Genomic DNA, 20,360 nt, shown 5'->3' on the forward strand with positions numbered 1-20,360 from the left:
TGTCAAGGATAGAACTGAGGAACTCGCTCACTGGTAGAGTGTTCACTAAAGTGAGACAATGGGTTTGAGCCTGGTGTGGAGGAGAGGTAAAAATCAAATTAAGGATTTCTTTTAAGTACAAACCTGTTTTAGGCCATAAGGCATTGACTGCAATTTCACCTCTAAATTCTTCTGCCATCCCAAGCACACACATAGACATGCCATATTTGGCAATGGTATACGCTGAAAGAAACCACAAAGAATAATAATTGAGAAACTAATCTTTGAGTGGAAACACCCAACTTTCTGCTGCTATTTTCTCCCTGAGAAAATTTTTGACAATTCTTTTCAAATTACAAAATACATAAGATAATTCTTTATGTAGACAAGAATGACTCTAAACTCCTGATTCTCCTGCCTCAGCATCCCAAGTACTGGGAGTATAGTTTACACATTAACCAAATATGCTGGGGTTGTTCGTTTGTTTTTAAAGACTTTGTTGTTGTTGATATGCATACATCTGTGTGTGCGTATGTGCCAGTGAGAGCCTGAGGAGACTGGAGTTGTCAGATGCCCCTGGGCTGGCATCACAGGCAGTCGTACGCTGCCTAATGTGAGTACCTGATCGACAGAGCAAGTTCCCAGACAGCCAGAGCTACATACTAAGATCCTATCTCAAAAACAAAGCAAACAAACAAAGAATGAAGGTGATTATTTACAGAGAAAGTTTCACTCACAACTCAACAACACAGGTATGGTGGTGTAGCTTAGCAGTAGAATATGTGCTTAGCATTTGTGAAGCCTGGATTTCAACTCCAGCACCATAAAATGAAAAGCAATCAGGGTCTGCAGAGATGGTTCAGCAGCTAAGTGCATACTGTTCTTGCAGAGGACCTGAGTCCTCATGTGAGCACCATGTCAGGCAGCTCACAAGTGCCTGTAACTCCAGCTCCAGGGGACCTGATGTCTTCCTGGCCACTAAGGGCACCAGCACTCACATTCACATACTCACACAGAGACACACACTCACATCATTTAAAAAATAAAGGCTTCCGATTCACTTAACTTCATCAACCAGTGTATAACTTTAGTCTTGCTCTGCGGGTTCCTACCCCAGAGCCTTCCTAAATAAGAGTAAAATATAAGAATAAGAACTAAATATATGATATTACTTTAAGGGAGGTGCAACACAGAGAAACCCTATCTGGTGAGACAGACAGACAGACAGACAGACAGACAGACAGACAGACAGACAGACAGAAAGAAAGAAAGAAAGAAAGAAAGAAAGAAAGAAAGAAAGAAAGAATTTACTATCTTGATCACTGACATTCAATATTAAGCATCATGTCCAGACTATGCTTACATGATTAATACACTGATTAATTCCAAACAAATTAGCCAAACAAACTATCCCCTCAGCTAACACTTACCACAGTGCTGTTTGAACCACAGAGGATTTAGGTTCAGGGGTGGGCTGAGATTGAGAATATGAGCTACTTTGCTCTTTCTTAAAAAAGGAATGCACGCTTTGGATCTGAAAATGAAAGAAAACACAAGTTAATAGCTTACGTTTAAAAGTACTTCACAGAGCAGCTGAATTCGCTCAGTGATCTGTCTGGTACATCTTGTTGGTAGAGTTCCAAGAAAGAAGATAATAAATGGAACTTTCATGCTTTGAAACCAATGTTTCATACCCTGACCACATGATCTGCTTGATGGAAAAAAAATCATATCCTTTCTCTATTAGCTTTATGCTCAACCGAGGATATCTTCAACCACAACTTCTCCCAAATTCTCCCACCCAAACACACAATTTACAGACGCAGTTAATATACCTGTCAGATAGTCAAAGGTTCAAATCCTGCTTCTTCCCCCTTTGTATGTCACTGGGTAAATCTGCATTCTAGTTCTTAGTAAGTCTTTTTAAAAAAAGATTTATATTCAATATTTTTATAATTTTAAGTATTAAAGTTATAACATCATATAGCTAAACAACATACTGTAGCTCAGTTATAACCTTATTTCATATTCAAGAACATCTAAGGACATCAAACATGGCAGTACATGACTATAATCTCAGCATTCAAGAAGCTGAGGCAGGATTGCAAGTTCCAGGTCAACCTGAGCTGCATAGGAGACCCGGTCTGAAAAGTACAACAAGAGGAATTCTTGAAGTTGGAGCCATAGTTCAGCTGTAGAGCATATGTCTATGATATATAAAGCATAAAGGTCAAGCCCCAACACTGAAATAAAAAAGGGGGTGAGAAGCCGGGCGATGGTGGCGCACGCCTTTAATCCCAGCACTCGGGAGGCAGAGGTAGGCGGATCTCTGTGAGTTCGAGACCAGCCTGGTCTACAGAGCTAGTTCCAGGACAGGCTCCAAAGCCACAGAGAAACCCTGTCTCGAAAAACCAAAAAAAAAAAAAAAGGGGTGAGAGCGGATTGTGAGCTAAACCACCCTTCATTTACATCAGTTTTTTTTTAACTATTATTATTTTTTACAAACACAAAATTGTTACCAATTACCACATTTTTCTCCTTTTAGCTTTCTGAGACAGCATTTCTCTTGTGTAGCCCTCGCTGTTTTGGAAGTCATTCTGAAGAACAGGCTGCCTTGAACTCAAGAGATTCTCCTATCTCTGTCTGCCAAGTGCTGGAATTAAAGGTGTGCACCACCATTGCTCAGTCACTGCAGTTTAGACACCAAATACAATCAATGCTACTACAGATTAGAGGTATTGATTATATTTGTAGTGGTTTTGATAGTAACCCTAACCTTAACCCTAACCAAAAAAACTGTTTTTCATTCCTAAAAGTATTTCATTTTTAAAATATTTTTTCATTTATTTATTTATTATGTATACAGTGCTCTGCCTGCATGTATGCCTGCAAGCCAGAAGAGAACACCAGAACTCATTACAGATGGTCGGGCGGTGGTGGCGCACGCCTTTAATCCCAGCACTCGGGAGGCAGAGGCAGGCGGATCTCTGTGAGTTCGAGACCAGCCTGGTCTACAAGAGCTAGTTCCAGGACAGGCTCCAAAACCACAGAGAAACCCTGTCTCGAAAAACAAAAACAAAAACAAAAAAAAGATGGCTGTGAGTCACCATGTGGTTGTTGGGAATTGAACTCAGGACCTCTGGAAGAGCAACCAGTGCTCTTAACCCCTGAGCCATCTCTCCAGCCCAGTGTTTCACTTTCATAGAGTTGAAATGAGGACAGGCAAACAATATTATAACTGATTTTCATTAAAACTAAAATTGTACCTCAACCAATCAATAGGGAAAAACTGAGTCCATTCTAATAAGACCATACTTTGCAATCAGAGGAGGGATTCGTCTTGTTTACATCAAATGCACTGGCTTTCCTGTTATCTATTAGATAAAACCTTGCCAGCTGCAATTTGCTAGTCAGTAGGGCCACTAACGTTACAAATCCACATCACACATCACATAAGCTCTGTCTTATATATCAAATTGAAAACTCTCAGCACTTAGACACTGTGCTGGACGGTTTCTTGTCAACCTAACACAAGCTAAGGTCACCTGAGAGGAGGGAACCTGGATTAAGAAAATGCCCCAATAAGATCAGGCTGTAACTAATTAGTGATCAATATGGGAGGGCCTGGCCTATTGTGAGTGGTCTTGGTTTTATGAGAAAACAGACTGAGCAAGCCAGAGTGAGAAAGCCAGTAAGCAGCACCCCTTCATACTCTCTGCATCACTTCCTGCCGCCAAATTCCTGCCCTGTTAGATAGAGTTCTAGCCCTGACTTCCTTCAATGATGGACTTCAATGTAGAAGTGTACGCCAATTCAACTCTTTGCTCGCCAACTTGTTTTTGGTCATCACAGCAATAGTAACCCTAAGACAGATATTAATATCATTAGCTTAATCATATGCCAACTAGATTTTAAGCTGTACTGCTGTCTGGTCCCATCTGTTTATATGTAAGTTCTCTGCGAACACAATAGGACATCCTGCCCCACATCCTTGTTTCTGACTCACGTGAGGTAGGTTCCCCTGGTGTTCACATTCATCATCAAGTCCACTCTCTTTGTAGGAGTATCCAACGTGTTGGTCAAGCTGATGGCACTCGCATTGTTCACCAAAATATCAATTCCTGTGTCCAAAGAAATCAGTTCCATATTGATGCAAGTCAGCATCTCTCTCTCTCTCTCTCTCTCTCTCTCTCCTTCTCATACACACAAAACATTTCCTCTATGGTTTATCCCTCAGCTGATTCAAAAATATAAACATACATACATATACATAGGTCTATAAAACACACACATACATAATTAGACTATATGACTGACCAATATACCAATGCCAGATCCGGCAAATCTTTCAAAACTTATTTTTGCTGGCACACTGGAGATTCAGCCAATGACCAGCTCTATGAAAAACTGCAAGGAGGTTTAGTGTTTACAAGCTGTAGCCTCAACCCTTAAGTATCAGTCTTCTCTCACTGGCTCCAGGAACGTTGGGTCAAACCCTCTCTAGTCCTCCCTGACCTATGTATGACCTTTCTGAGAAAGGCGGTGGTTACATCTCTATTTCATCAATGTTCAGGAATTATTTCAGAATCAAGGGACTACCTCCAAATCTCTCGACAGCTTTTTCCACCGCACTGTTGATTTGCTGTTCATCTCTCACATCAACAACACACGGCAAGGCCTTTCCTCCAGCCGCTTCAACTACAAAGAAGACAAAAACACATGAGGGTGTTTATTTTATTTTATTGTTGGTTTTTCAAGTCTCTGTAGTTTTGGAGCCTGTCCTGGAACTAGCTCTTGTAGACCAGGCTGGCCTCAAACTCACAGAGATCCACCTGCCTCTGCCTCCCAAGTACTGGAATTAAAAGCATGTGCCACTACTGCCCAGCTGCATGAAGGTGTTTATAATTAAACCTTCATTCTGATGCAACAATAGAAAAAAATCCCCATTTCCAGCACAATCGAGATACATTACAAGGTCTTACAATCACAATAGACAGATGGACTAACTCAGCCAACTGGGGCACTGCAGACTCCAAGCATCAACACAGCGCACACACATACATGCAGGTAAAAACACTAATGCAATAAAATAAACATCTAAAAATAAAATGTTCCCTGTTGTGGGAGGTCCTTCTGTCTATGTGTCGCTTTTATTGGTTAATGAATAAGGAAACTGGATTGGCCTATAGCATGGGAGGAGGAAGGCAGAGTCAGAGAGAAGCCATGGAGCTGCTGCGGATAGATGTTGTGAACTTTACCTGGTAAGCCACAGCCACGTGGCAATATAAAGATTAATAGAAATGGGTCAAATTAATATAAGAGTGTAGTAGGAAGAAAGGGCCTGCTTTTCATCCCGGCCACGTGGCCAGCTTATACCCAAAATAACCACATAGAAACTGTATTAATTAAATTACTGCCTGGCCCATTATCTCTAGCCTCATATTGGCTAACTCTCACATCTTGATTCAACCCATTTCTAACAATCTGTATGTCACCATGAGGTTGTGGCTTACCAGGAAAGATTCAGCATATCTGACTCTGGCATCTCCATGACGGTTCTCTCTCTCTCTCTGCTTTCCTCCTCCCAGAATTCAGTTCTGTCTTCTCCACCTACCTAAGTTCTGCCCTAGCAGGCCAAGCAGTTTCTTTACTGATTAGCCAATAAACAATAAACAATAAACCAATACACAGAAGGACCTCCTACACCAAAAGAGTTAGCCAATAAGAAACTAGAGCTAATGGGCCAAGCAGTGATTTAATTAATACAATTTCTGTGGGATTGTTTTGGGTCTAAGCTAGCCGGACAGCCGGAAACCAACAAGCAGCTTCCTCGCAACAGTTTGGCACGGCAATGTGGTGGACTAAATCCATGTAAAACCCAAAAAAGCTTGAAAAAAATTCTAGACACAGAAAAACAAAGTTTAGCCTCACTTTTTTTCAGCTGGTGGCGTGTTGCCGCTCCCTTAACGGAGGTTTTCCTGATGCACTGGTAGCAGAAAAAAAGCCACACCTTTTTAATAAGGCAGCTTCTTGGGCTGTGCTGCCAATGCAAACTCTAGCTATGGAGCATTTGAATGGCATTTGTGGGCCCCGTTGTTTGTGTGCCCACTCAGGGTTGGAAGGAAAGTAGCTGAGACCAACTCAGCACCACCACCTGGGCAGGCCAGGAGCTCACAGAGATCCGCTTGCCTCTGCCTCCCAAGTGCTGGGATTAAAATGTGCACCACCATTTATTTACTTTATTTTATTGCACGTGCACATGCTATAACTTACAGAAAGCCAGTTGTCTCTGAAAGACCCTACAGACCCCCTCCTCAAAACCCGCAGCTAGCATGCTCCCGGGGGAACGTCCTATTTGCTTTAAAAAAAAAAAATTCTCCGGACCAGCAGCCAGCCTGCTCTTGTAAGAACATCCCATGTGCTTGAGAGAGCAGGATGTCTATGAGATAGGAAGACTGCAAGGCAGGATATCGATAAGATAGGACATCAACAAAGCAGGTTGACTGCAAAACAGGATATCTATAAGATAGGCCAGGCATCCATGCTGAGAGAGGAAACCATTCATGCCCCCGCCTCATTCCAATCAACCGATAACCACGCTTTTGCTTCTGTAAACTTGCTTTTTGCTCTTCCCTATAAAAAGACCTCCCCCCAGTCTGCAGGCGCGCAAGTCCTCCAAAAGACTTGCTGCCCGCAGGTACCTGTGTTTACTCAATAAACCTCTTGCTAATTGCATCCTGTGGTCTGGACTCGGAGTGTCCTGGTTCTGGGGACTTCATTGGAGGAAAAGGTCCTCTCTGAGGGTCTTTCAGTCTCCACAGTGTGGGTGTGGGGATCTAGCTCAGGTTGTCGGGCTTGGCAGCAAGCACCTTTCTTTACCTGCTGAGCATCTCACCAGCCCTAAACACAATTATTTCTTGAGTAACTTTCAAACAGTGTACACTAAACCCTACAGCAAACTATGTACTGAGACCACGGTAAGAGCAGTCCATGCAATGGCAGTCATCACACTCACTTTCTTCAGCAGCAGTGTAGATTGTGCCTGGGAGTTTCGGGTGTGTCTGGGTGGTTTTCGCAGCAATTACAATATTTGCTCCATCCTTCGCTGCTTTCAATGCAATAGCTTTGCCAATGCCTCGGCTTGCACCCGTGATAAAAATCGTGCATCCCGCTAGCTTCCTAAACAGAGCAAAGGTGACTTTATTAGAAACTTCACTGCTTTATCTATACCAGCTTACACACATTTTTGTGATTTCCTGATTACCCCCAACCCACCTGACAAATTAGAATCCTTCTATATTTCCACTGGACACGACTGATAAATTATTTATGACAATTGCAGTTGGCCAGTCTTAACTGAGACCTGACAAACACAATCTGCTCAAATACAAAGTAAATCTTAAAAGAATTAGAGTATGAGGTAACAGGTTAGTGTACCATACCCAGCTCTGTACAGGGGAGCTGGAGATTTCAATCAAGGTCCTCAGGCTTACCCGGCAGCCCCTTTGCCCACGGACTCATCCACCAGTCTAGATTTTGTTTTGCTGTTGTTTGGAGACAGAGTCTCATGCAGCACAGTCTGTCCTTGGGCCCCTAGTTCTGTTTCTACCTTCCAAGTGCTGGGATACAGGCAGGGAGCACTATGCACATCAACAAGGCTTATTTGTGAGTGACAGATTCACACATAAAGTTTTATCCTTCACATTCATATAGTACTTGTCAAATTTACTACAACAACACATGATCTTTAAAAAGTTGTCTACAAATAGTAGCGAGAGTGGAAAAACCAAATATGGATTAAGTAATGAAGGATGAATATAAGTGGTTTACCCCACAATGGAATAGTGTTCAGCAACAAAATGCAATGAATTACCAAGCTGTGCCACAGTATGGACAAACCATCTACTCACACTGACCATATTATATGACATGGACAGAGAAATCAACCTGTGGAGACCCAAGCCCAGCAGCTGCCTGGAGAGGGAGGGAGAGGGTTTGGGAGCCAACAGCTGAGGGCTAGGAACTTCTTTCTGGGATGGTAGAGGTTTTAAATTGATTGTGGTGACTTTTTTCCTCCGGAGATACAGAACTACTGACTGATTGATGTAAGAATTACATCTCAGTAAAGCTGTTAAGCAAACTTAGAAGGAGCAAGAACAGGCTGACTGGAAAAAGCCCTGATTCAAACACCCTGACATCCCTAGCTCCCACTTCTCTACACCTCCTACCTTCACACTGAATTTTCTACTTACTCTGCTGTTAGGGTAACTACAAGAAAAAGTGATAATGAGACCGGCGATTTGTTAACAGAGAGACAAGCAGTGCCTGCCAATCGGGGGGATTACACCAGAGTAGGGCATCCTAGGTGCAGGCAGTGGCAGTTTGAAATAAGGAATAATCATATATTAGTTGCTTTTCTATTGCTGTGATAAAATACCATGACTAAAGCAACTTACAGAAGAGGGCTTACGGTGCCAGAAGGAGAGGAGCCTACCATCCAATACAGCAGGCAGGCCTGCCAGCTCAACACCAACCTGGGAAGCTCACATCTCAACTACAAGCAGGAAGCAGAGAGCAAACTGGGAATGGTGGCCTGGCCTTGAAGCCTCAAAGCTCACCCCAGTGACATACTCCAGAATCTGAGCTTATGGAAAACAGTCATTCAAATCATCATAAATCACTTTGATTGGAAGAAACCAAAGTGAAGAAGTGGGAAAGAGACAAAAATGTAAAATACAGCAAACAAAAAACCTTGAAAAATGAGCAGATAAAGCTTTAATAGAAACAAACAATGGGAAGGGGGCTGGAAAGGCAGCTTAGGGGTTAAGAGCTCTGGCTACTGTTGAAATAGGAGCGGCGGGGCTGTGTCCCCAGCACCCGGCCACCCCCACGGCTAGCTTTACTCGAAATAATTACACGGAAACTGTATTCTTTTAATCACTGCTTGGCCCATTTCTATCTAGCCTCTTCTAGGCTAACTCTCGCACCTGGACTAGCCCATTTCTAATAGTTTATGTAGCACAGCTAGGTGCGCTTACAGGGAAGATTCTAGCCTACGTCCATCCTGGGTCGGAGCTTCATTGCGTGTGTCTGCCCAGGAGCCAGGAGCATGACGTCTCTGTTCCAGAGAGCAGAGCTGTCCGTCTCTGTCTGAGGCATCTTACCTCACTTCCTCTTCCTCCCAGCATTCTGTTCTGTTTACTCCACCCACCTATGTTCTAAGCTATGAGCCCAAGCAGTTTGTTTATTACTTAACCAATGAAATCAACAGATTGATATATGACACTCCCACATCAGGCTGCTCTTCCAGAGGACCCAGGTTCAATTCCCAGCACTCACATGGTAGCTCACAACTGTCTGTAACTCCAGCTTCAGGGGGTCCAACACCTTTGTACTAATGCACATAAAATAAAGTTAAATAAATTGAAAAACAAACAATGGCGTACCTACTATCCAAGCCAAGAAACAGAATAGAACCAAAGCCACCAGCTGGGCAGTGATGGTGCACGCCTTTAATCCCAGCACACAGGAGGCAGAGGCAGAGGCAGAGGCAGAGGCAGAGGCAGAGGCAGGTGGATCTCTGTGAGTTTGAGTCCAGCCTGGGCAACGAAGTGAGTTCCTGGAAGCCAGAACTGTAACACAGAGAAATCCTATCTCGAAACAAACCAAAAAATGAAAAGGGGGGGGGAGAGAGAGAGAGAGAAAGAGAGAGAGAGAGAGAGAGAGAGAGAGAGAGAGAGAGAGAGAGAGAGAGAGAGAGAGGAAAAAGAAACATCCTCCACAGTCTTGTTTTTGTTGGGGGTGCTTCTGTAGGAGACAGGCTGGAGCGAGGTCACTAGGGACAGGCCCTTGAAGGTTATATCTGCCCCCCCTCTTCATGCCCCTTTCTCCGCATCTTGGTCGCATCTTGGTCCACTGTGATGTGGAGCCTCCACATTTCCCTGCTATCCTGGCCGCACACACATACACACAACATGATGGACTGAGACCCTCTGAAATTATGAGTCAAAATAAGCCTTCCCTTCCTTGTTTCTGAGAGGTATTTTAGTCATAGCAATGCAAAGTAAGTAAAACATTTTCCAATTCTACCTGCTTTTTTCTTCCACCCCACAAAGCAGAAACTACTTTAAATATTATTATTCCTTCTTTTAAAATAATTTACAGTATCTATACATCTGTATCTAACCCAGGGTCAGGCAATTATGGCCCATAAGCTAAGTCCAAATCATTACCTATGTGTGTAGAGGGAGGGTGAGAGCTAAGAATGACCCTTTACAGATAAACACCCCAGCTTGTGAGCTTTGTCATAGCAGCCTAGGAAGCTAGCTCACTCTAGCAGCCCTCAAAACTGCTCATGATACTGCACTACAAAAAACAGTAAAAATATTAAGGAGATTGATTTTTATGTCTTACTATATAAGTGTATCCACCGCCAATGTAGCCTTTGGCTCACAAAACCTAGTATTAACAGCTGACCTTTTACAAAAAAATGAACAATGTAATATCTAGGGTTGTTGCCTAATTTTGAGCTCTAAATAAGAGATTCATAAAATATATAATTCTGTTTAGAGAGCTACCCATGACTTAAATAACTATACTTATTATTTTTCATCAATACATGAATCCACACATGAACATATTGTAAGTTATCTATTCTACTGTCAGCAATAGTGCTACCAATGTCGCCAATTCATCTTCCAGTCACTTGTGCTAGAGTGTCTCTAGAGCACACACACACACACACACACACATACACACACATACACACACACATACACACACATACACATACACACACACACACATACACACACACATATACACACACACACATACACACACACACATACACACACACACACATACACATACACACACACACACACACACAACAGTGAAACTGCTCCCTTATGAATTGGTTTCTTGTCTCAGTGTGACAAAATTCCTTTTCTTCCAAGAATTTTTACTTTATTGATTTTATTGAGCTCTACATTTTTTCTCTGCTCCCCTCCCTGCCTCTCCCCTCCCCTTCAACCCTCTCCCAGGGTCCCCATGCTCCCAATTTACTCAGGAGATCTTATCTTTTTCTACTTCCCATGTAGATTAAATCCATGTATGTCACTCTTAGGGTCCTCATTGTTGTCTGGGTTCTCTGGGATTGTGATTTGTAGGCTGGTTTTCTTTGTTTTATGTTTATAAACCACTTATGAGTGAGTACATGTGATAATTGTCTTTCTGGGTCTGGGTTACCTCACTCAATATGATGTCTTCTAGCTCCATCCATTTGCCTCCAAATTTCAAGATGTCGTTATTTTTTTATGCTGTGTAATACTCCATTGTATAAATGTACCACATTTTCCTTATCCATTCTTTGGTTGAGGGGCCAATACTTCTCAAATTGTTCCACACAATATAAACAGAAAGAACATTGCCAAACTCTTTTTATGAGGCTACAATTACCCTGATACCCAAACCACAGAAAGACTTACTAAGAAAGAGAATTACAAACCAATCTCACTCATGAACATTAATGGAAAAATACTAAATAAAATACTGGCAAATTGAACCCAAGAACACATCAGAACCATCATCCACCATGACCAAGTTGGCTTCATCCCAGAGAAGTAGGAATGGTTCAACATACGAAAATCTGTTAGTGTATCCACCATATAAACAAACTGAAAAATAAAAACCACGTGGCCATCTCGTTAGATGCTGAAAAAGCTTTCAGAAAAAAATCCTTTTAAAAGCAATGCGGAGAGTTGGAGAGTTGGCTCGGCAGTTACGAGTGCTAACTGTCCTATCGCAGGACTAGATAGGACTGAATGTGGATCCCTGCACCCATTTCAGGCAGCTTATGAATCCCTCTAACTCCAGGCTCGAAGGATCCGACTCCCCCTTCTGGCCTCTGTAGGCACGCACTGACACACAGAAACAGACACACATAAAAGAAAATAAATATTTTTAAACAGCAACGAAGAGTTTCTTTAGGCTCCCAGTTCAGGGGCTCCACAGCAGGGAAGGCATGGCGGTGGGAAAGTGAGGCAGCTGGTCACACTGTGACTGCAAACGGGAAGCAAAGAGACGAAAGCCATTACCCATTTGTTTGATTCTTCCTTCCTCCTTCTTGCTTAGCCCAGCCCCATCCCATGCTATGGTGCATCTCCGCATTCTCAGGGTGGGTCTTCTATCTTCAGCTAACCCCTTTTCAAACCCCCTGCAGACACACCCAGAGGCATGGCACCTGATGACTCTAAATCCAATCAAATAATTGAGATCAGGAGAGGGTGGCTGCCTCCGGTACACAGGATCCTGAGTTAGCCCATGTAAAGGGGGAGGAGTGTGTTGGTTATGCCCCTTCCTCACAAATCAACCACCAGATCTTATATGGCACTGTTATGGATCAAAGAAAATCTCAAAGATAACCACAAATTCTGGGACACTCCTTCCACAGAGAGAAAAAGCATGTTTCCCAGTCCTGGATTCTGGCTTGACCTTCTAGCTTTTGTTGAACAAAAGACTATGATAAACCCAGCATGGTGGCACATACTTTTAACCCCAGCACTCTGAGGCAGAGGCAGGTCGATCTGGGAGTTGGAAGCCAGCCTGCCCTGCAGATTAAGTTCCAGGACAGCCAAGGCTACACAAAGAAACCCTGTCTTAAAAGCAAAACAAAACAAAACAAAAATTGTTTAAAAAAATCTGGGCAGTAGAGACATAGGCCTTTAATCCCAGCACTCGGAAGCAGAGACAGGTGGATCTCTATGAGTTCAAGGCCAGCCTGGTCTACAAAGTAAGGGTTGTTACACAGAGAAACCCTGACTCGAAAAGAAAAAAAAGGTTGAGGTCGAGGGTATAGGCCAATAGATCAAAAGCACACACATGCTTTAGTGAGTATGAGGCCCTGAGTTTGATACTCAGTGCCACAAGGGAAAAAATAAACCGTCATGTTAGAAGCGTGACACAGAAGTTCTAAGCTGAACACACCTGAAATCCTAGCTCTTGGAATGTTAAAGCAAAGAATTACCAAGAGTTCAAGACTAGCCTGGAATATAAAGTAAGTTCCAGGCTAACCTGGGTTAGAGACTCTACCTCAAAGACAGAAGAGAGAAGGGGGAATGGGGAGAGGAGAGGGGGAGAAAAAGGAATCACTGAGTTTTTGGATAATAATTACTAGATACTAACAGAGACCTGACTCCTCTAAATGGGGACAAGGGAGAACAAGGACCTGGGAGCCGGGTTAGAGAATATAAAAAGTTTTCCAGGCTCTCACCCATGTCAAAGGAGAGAACAAAGATGCCATGTGATCTGTCAATAAGACAGGACAGGAGCTAGACATGTAGAGGCCTGAAAAGATGGCTCAGTCATTAAAGAGTTTCCACAAGTTTGAAGACCTGAATTCCATTCCTCACACTCACATAAGAAGACAGCTGTGGTAGCGCACACTGCAGCAGAAACGTTGTGAGTTCAAGGCCAGCCAGGGCTACAGTGAGACTCTGTATCAAAACAAAAAGTATACATAAACTACCAAAGGGATGTTTAGAGCCTAGCGAGATGGCTCAGAGGCTAAAGAAGAGAGTTCAGCGCTCTTGTAGAGACCAGAGTTCAGTACTAAGCACGCACAGCGGCAGCTCACACTAAGCCCAGATCCAGAGAACCTGACCCCCTCTTATAGCCTACATGGGCACTGTATACTCATGCTACACACATATGAAAATAAAGTTAAAAATCCAAATAAAGAGATGTTTAAGGATAAGTACCCACACAAAAATGTCTGCCAACAACTGATTTACAGGCATATCCCTTTGCCTGTAACACAGCTGGACTGAATCCCAGTAGAATAAAGGGCACACTCGTGCTCACTGGGAGTCCAGGGCACTGGCAGCCAGAGCAGCAGAGGCAGCCAGATCTGTCTGCTAGGCCCTCAGCTGCAAAGACTAGGATAAGGATGCCAATAGCAAGGGCATTCTTAATGCCCCTGGGAGGTAGCTAGAATCTGCAAATGCAGAGACAACCCAAACTCTTATTTACTAGGAGTTTCTCAAAATTACAGTAAATGTGATGAAATTATAACCATTTTTAAAAAGAATAACGACTTCTTTAAAAAAAAAAAAAGATACACTAGCCAGTCTCAAGTTCTCAAGTTTCTAAACTAAATACCCAAGAATAGCCAGGAAGATTCTAAAACATAATGCAAATGAGAATTGGCTTTTCCAGATTTTAAAATAGCTTATAAAACTAAAGTAATTAAAAATATTTGACTCTTGCTGGGCAGTGGTGGTGCACACCTTTAGTCCCAGCAGTCAGGAGGCAGGCAGATCTCTGCGAGTTTAAGGCCAACGTGGTCTACAGAGTTAGTTCCAGGACAACCAGAGCCATACACAGAGAAACAAACAACAACAAAAAAAATCACTTCATTCTAACACATGAATAGACAGACTAGGTAATAGAGGATAGAGTCTAGAAACAGATTCCTAGGCACACAAAACCTTCATGCGTGATAGCGGTATAAGTATACCAAAAGAAAAGAAAGAATGAAATCATCAAGTTACTTTGGCTGTGACAGTGGGAAAGCCATCCGAGCCAAAATGAAGTGAGCTTCCTAACTTACTTCCTAGTCCAAAATAAACCTTAGGTGGATGAGAAAATATGAATATAGTACACATGTATATATGCTTGCTGTAAAATATTTATTAAAAGTATAGCAGTAAGGGCTGGGGAGTTTAGCTTAGAAGAACTTGGCTGAGGCATGTGAATCCCTGAGTTCAATCCCCAGCACTACCAAATGAGTAAATAAGACACTGTGAGACCATAATGCACTAGAATGCCACCTGAAATAAAGGACCTTGGTGTAGTGTGGTCTTCCAGGCATGTCACAAAAGCAAAACAGCCTTAAAAGAGCAGAGTGATGACACAATTGACGAAAGGACCTCATTGGTTAAAGCAGGTAAATAAGAAGATACAGAGATGGCTTTAAACCATTCATCCCAGTCTCTGCACAGCTGGCATTTCGGACTGCGCAGTTCCGTTATCGGAGGCTGCGCATTGCTTGTAAGGAGCCAGCATGCATCTCATGGCTCCACTCCCTGAGCATCTCCTTTCAGCTGTGACACTCACAGTCTTCTCAGATATTGCCAGAGCAAAAATGGAATAAAAACAACAACAACAACAAGCTGGGCAGTGGTGGCGCAAGCCTTTAATCCCAGCACTCGGGAGGCAGAGGCAGGAGGATCTTTGTGAGTTCGAGGCCAGCCTGGTCTACAAGAGCTAGTTCCAGGACAGGAACCAAAAAGCTACGGAGAAACCCTGTCTCGAAAATCAAAATAAAATAAAAAATAAATAAATAACAAAACAACTGGAAGTGATTTAATATCCAACAATAAGGAATAGGTTAAATAAATGATGGTCTTCAATAATAATATGCAACCATTAAAGAAGACAAGGAAGAGTTGCATGTACTGGAAACCTATGTACACCCCAAGACACATCAGGTAAAAAAAAAAAAAAACAGCAAGCCTAAAATGGAGTTTGCTACTATTTTCTAAAAAATAAGAGGTGTTCCTGTAGGGTATACAAAATATGTTTATAAATGTAAAGATTACAAATATATCAGAAAGAAGTTGAATATTTAAGTCTTTTAGCTGTCTATATGTCTCAAGCTAGTTACAGAACGGGTTTGTCACTGGCTTAAGATACCCCAAACTTCATAGAACACAGTAGTCCTGCGTTTGGCAAGGACTAAGTAGTGGGAAAGACACTGAAAGAACATTGCTTAATGGGCATTGTTTGGATTTTCCCAAGACCGAGAAGTCCTGGCGACTGGCTTCACAACCGTGTTAATATATGTGTGAGGGGTTTTTTGGGGGGCGGGGGAGGAGGTGAGGCGTAGACATGGTCTCACTCTGTAGCCTTTGTTGACATAGCACTCACTATGTAGACCAGGATAGCCTCAATCCTTCTGTTGGGATTAAAATCTCATGCCATTATGTCTGGCTATGTTAGGGCAAATACACTTCACCTTACGTTAAAAAGAAAAGAAACTGCAGCCAAAGATACTTGTAACATTTTAACTCGCTGTTAACTTGAAAACCACTTTCAAAACACACCACCATTCTTTTATTATTCTACAATCGAGCATAGGAATCAAACAGAAAGTTTAAAGTTACTGTCCCAAGAGACCTTTCACCTAGAAGCCGAAAGCAATGCTGTCACCGGGCCAAGCTAAAGACAAGGCTGGGGCCACACTGGGATGTCGGGGACACCGACCCTCGCGACCCTCCCTGTGGGGTAGCTAACCCCGCTGCGCCCCATCCTACACAACTTTGGGTTCCTGTGCACGCGCTGTCTCCGCGGGTCCCAGAGACTCGATCCTCGCGGCGCACCGGAGATCCGGAGCGCGCGGCAGCTTCACCGGACCACGCCGGGGAGCACGGCGAGCACGGGCGACCTCGCGACCCGCTCCCCACCCACCCCGGACCCCTTACCCGGTGTTGGGCAGCATGACCTTCCCTGCTCGGAGGACTTGTTAACAACGGAGGGACAGCGGCGAGCCGTGAGTGACAGGCGAACCCGCCCTCCGCATTTAGCCGCGCCCCCCGTCCCGCCCCGCCCCGAGCCCGCTCGGGAACCGGCTTCCCAACAAGATGGAGCTCGCTGAGTGCGCCTGCGCACGCCGGGCACCGGGCGGGACTTCCTTCGGCTCCACAAACGACACCCAGGAAACCAACGCTCTGCGCAAGCGGCTCAGGCGCCCCTCTCCGCCCCGCCCCTTTCCCGGGTCTGGCGAGGACAATCAGTCTCAACCCCGGACTGCTGGCGTGTCCCGAGCATCAGCCCTACGTAGGCTTTCTGGGCAGTCCGAGGTTCGGCGCTGCGCCCGCTCGGGTCCGGCAGGATAGCCGTTGGAGGGGCGCGCCGGGGACTGATCTGGGGGTGCTGAGCGTCGTCCTCCCCTGTCCATCCCCGAGCCAAGGCGCTCGCCCCGAGGTCCCTCGGGAAAGGTGGTGGACGTCTGAAAAATGCTTTTGCATAAGCTGATCTGCGTCGCCTTTTAGCTGCCACCGAATCTGGACTTAGCCCAGACCTCCAGTGTCTGTAGACAGGCGACGAGAGGGGACCTTCTGGAAGAGGTCTTTGCAAGGGTCACCCCCAAGAATTTATCGTTTATCTGGGCCACAGAAGCCAAATTTGGAGAAGAAAATCCTTAGTCCTGGAATGAGATCGATTCTGGGATCCGGTTTCGCCTTGGAAGTTATACCTAACTCAGCCACCCTGGAAATGAAATTGTTTTGTACTTTGTAACGGTAGAAAAGATGCTAAAGAGATTATCTGAAGCCTAATTCAGGAAACCAACTTAAGGAAAAAGAAAATTATGAAGTTTTTCAGTCATAAAACTGGTATCTTTCAGGGCGGTGGTGGTGCACGCCTTTAATCCCAACACTCCAGAGGCAAAGGCAGGTGGATCTCGGTGAGTTCGAGGCCAGCCTTGTCTACAGAGCTAGTTCCAGGATAGTCGGTGCCACACAGAGAAACCGTGTTTCTAAAAACCAGCCAGCCAAACAAACAAAAAACTGGTATCTTGTAAGCCCACACCTAAACTAGGTGGGAGGGATGCATTTGTGGAAAGTTTATTTCTAAATTATTAGTGCCAATTTTTATAGGTATGTTAAAATGAAATCTTAAAATTTTTATTATTTTATGTTTATGGGTGTTTTGCCTGCCTGCATGTCTGTACTCTTCCTGTCTGCAACTGTCAGAAGAGGCCAGAAGTGGGTGTCAGGTTCCCTAGAACTGGAGTTAAAGGCGGATGTCAGCTGCCTTGTGGGTTTTGAGAATCAAACCCCGAATCCTTTGGAAGAGCAGCCAGTGCTCTTAACCACGAGCCATCTCTCTAGCCCTAAATTAAATCTTTAAATTAATAAAATAAATAACAAGGTTGGAAAGATGGCTCCATGCTTTAAAATTAATTCTGTGTTTGCTGAGGACCTGGGGTTGATTCCCAGCACCTGTATCTGGTGACTTACAACCATCTGCGTGTACAGCTCCTGGGGCTCTGATTGTCCTCCACAGACACCCCCACACATGGGCATCCACAGACACCCCCACACATGGGCATCCACAGACACATAAAGATAGTCAGGCGTGGTGACATACACCTTTGGTTCCAGCACTCTGGAGGCTGAGGCAGGTGACATTATCTAGTGAGAACCTATCTCAGAAATTAAATAAATTATTGATTTAATTAAACAATAATTAAATGATTAAGTCTACTGCACTATTTTGACTAGTGTTAAAATATGACTTAGAGCTACCCACAGCCTTCCACAGTAGTGATTAATGTAGCATACAAGGCAGACATGGGGGGCTGTGCTTCTACCTAGCCTTTAGGAGGTTGAGACCAGCCTAATCTGTGTAGTGAGACCCCATCTCAAAACAAAACAAAAGCAATGATATAGGTGGTGAATGGGCAAGGAAGACTCAGTCTTGTTAGCTGTCCCAGAACTCACTAGGTAGACCAGGCTGGCCTCAAACTCACAGTGATCCTCCTGCCTCTGCCTCTTGAGTGCTGGGATTAAAGTTATGCTCTGCCACCATACAGTGGTATATGATGGTGTATTATTATTTTATGTCTGTCAGTCATGTATTTCAGTGCCTCCTATGTAGGCATTTCTCTCTGGAACCCAAAGATTGCACTGGATCCTTGGGACTGGAATTAGAGATAGTTATGAGCCACCACATGGGTCCTCTATAAGAGCAGTCAGTGCTCTTAACCACTAAGCCAGCGCTGCAGCTTCCCCAAAATTAATTTTTAAAAAAACCAGCCATGTTGACACCTCTATAATCCCAGTTTCTTGGAAAAATGAAGGAAGAGAGTGACAAGACCAAAGCCCACCTGGGCTCCATAGCAAACTCAGGGTTAACACTGGGTAACTGAGCAGGACTCTGTCGGAGAACTGCATGGTGAGATGCTGTCCCTGAACAAGACACACCGTAAAATGTGCAGCATAACATTAACGCTAAGGTAAACCATGGACTTCACAGATAGGTCAGTGTTGGATCATTAATTCTATCAACTGTAACACACCAATTTGGGGTGTTTACGATAAAGAGGAGTAACAGGTCAGTGATTGATCTTCATTGTCAACTTGGCTGAATTAGAATCGCCATGGAAACACCTCTCTGAAAGGATAATCGAGGGTGTTTACAGAAAAGTTTGACTGGGGAGGGAGGATTAACACTATTAGGTGGCCCGATTCCATGGGTTGGGCTCTAGGACTGGAGGAAAAGAAGACAGTCTGAGTTCTGCTATTCATCTCTCTCTTCCTGGCTCTCTCTGCATGCAGTGACCAGCTGCCTTCCCGACAGAACGGACTGCACCCCCAAACTCTTCTAAGTTGTCTTCACCCGGTGTCTCGTCACAGCGACAGAACACTAATGCAAGGTGAAATTCAGATCCTTCTCAACCAAAACAACAAAAAGCCAGGAAGGTACTAGTAAAAGAGTCAGCCTGTAGACCAACGCAATGGACTCGGCAGCCTAGGAATTCACCCGACTGCTGGCAATTGCTTTCATCAAGTATGTACACGCCATTCAGTTTGGGCCAAAACATCCTGTTCTGCAAGGTGTCGAGATAACTAGAAATCCACAGGCGTATAACTGGAGCAAACCTTCGTGGAAAAACTAGTGCACAATAGATCAAAGCCCTGAACACAAGCACCAGAGCTGCAAAGATCTCAGACGAAGACACAGAGGTCAACGGTCATAGCCTCGCATTTGGCGATGGATTTTTCAATAGAGCAACAAAAGCACAGACAAGAAGTGCCAGGCGCTGGGGTCCATGGGAGTTTAAAAGTCCTCAGACAGAGGGTAGACTAGTGCAGGACTGTCAGCCCACTTGCTGCCCCTCGCCCTGTCCTCAGTAAAACCGATTTTCTCCCTCCTGAGTGTGTTTAGTTTCCCTTTTCCAATATTCACATGTGTGTATGCGAGCTCTTCCATGTATGGGGGTAGAAATGTGTGGTGCGCATAAGCATGTGTCTGCATCCAAGTGGAGGCTACAGGTTGACGTCAGGGGCGTTACTCCTTGAGGCGGTGTCTCTCAGTCTAATATGCCTAGTCTTACTAACCGGTTTGTCTAGGAAACAGGCCAGAGTTATAGGCGAGTACCACAGCTGCCCTGCATTTACCCCGGTTCCTGAGAGAACCGGGGGAGTTTACTTTAATTTCTGAGCCTCTTTTTTCAGCTACTCAAAATATTTGTGCCTCGCCGGGCGGTAGTGGCGCACGCCTTAAATCCCAGCACTCGGGAGGCAGAGGCAGGCGGATCTCTGTGAGTTCGAGACCAGCCTGGTCTACAAGAGCTAGTTCCAGGACAGGCTCCA

The 20,360-nt window shown here is 44.2% G+C and overlaps 1 protein-coding gene across 5 annotated transcripts in view; it reads right to left on the reverse strand.

Moving 5' to 3' along the window:
• The window catches only part of Hsdl2 (hydroxysteroid dehydrogenase like 2), a 38,646-nt gene extending 22,008 nt beyond the window's left edge, over window positions 1-16,638 (reverse strand). For 4 of the 5 annotated variants that reach the window (XM_075967109.1, XM_075967108.1, XM_075967107.1 and 1 more), the window contains exons 1-6: window positions 16,464-16,605; window positions 6,995-7,158; window positions 4,579-4,677; window positions 3,986-4,100; window positions 1,410-1,513; window positions 124-222 (exon numbers count right to left, since the gene is read on the reverse strand). In XM_075967109.1, the coding sequence (XP_075823224.1) occupies window positions 124-222; window positions 1,410-1,513; window positions 3,986-4,100; window positions 4,579-4,677; window positions 6,995-7,158; window positions 16,464-16,480 (598 nt within the window). In that variant the 5' untranslated portion in view covers window positions 16,481-16,605. Of the gene's footprint in view, window positions 1-123; window positions 223-1,409; window positions 1,514-3,985; window positions 4,101-4,578; window positions 4,678-6,994; window positions 7,159-16,463 lie in introns of all 5 variants that reach the window. The other variant, XM_075967105.1, reaches the window with a different exon arrangement.
• Window positions 16,639-20,360: the final 3,722 nt, after the last annotated feature.

The sequence above is a fragment of the Microtus pennsylvanicus genome, chromosome 3 (assembly GCF_037038515.1).
Source record: "Microtus pennsylvanicus isolate mMicPen1 chromosome 3, mMicPen1.hap1, whole genome shotgun sequence".
Lineage (NCBI taxonomy): Eukaryota > Metazoa > Chordata > Mammalia > Rodentia > Cricetidae > Microtus > Microtus pennsylvanicus.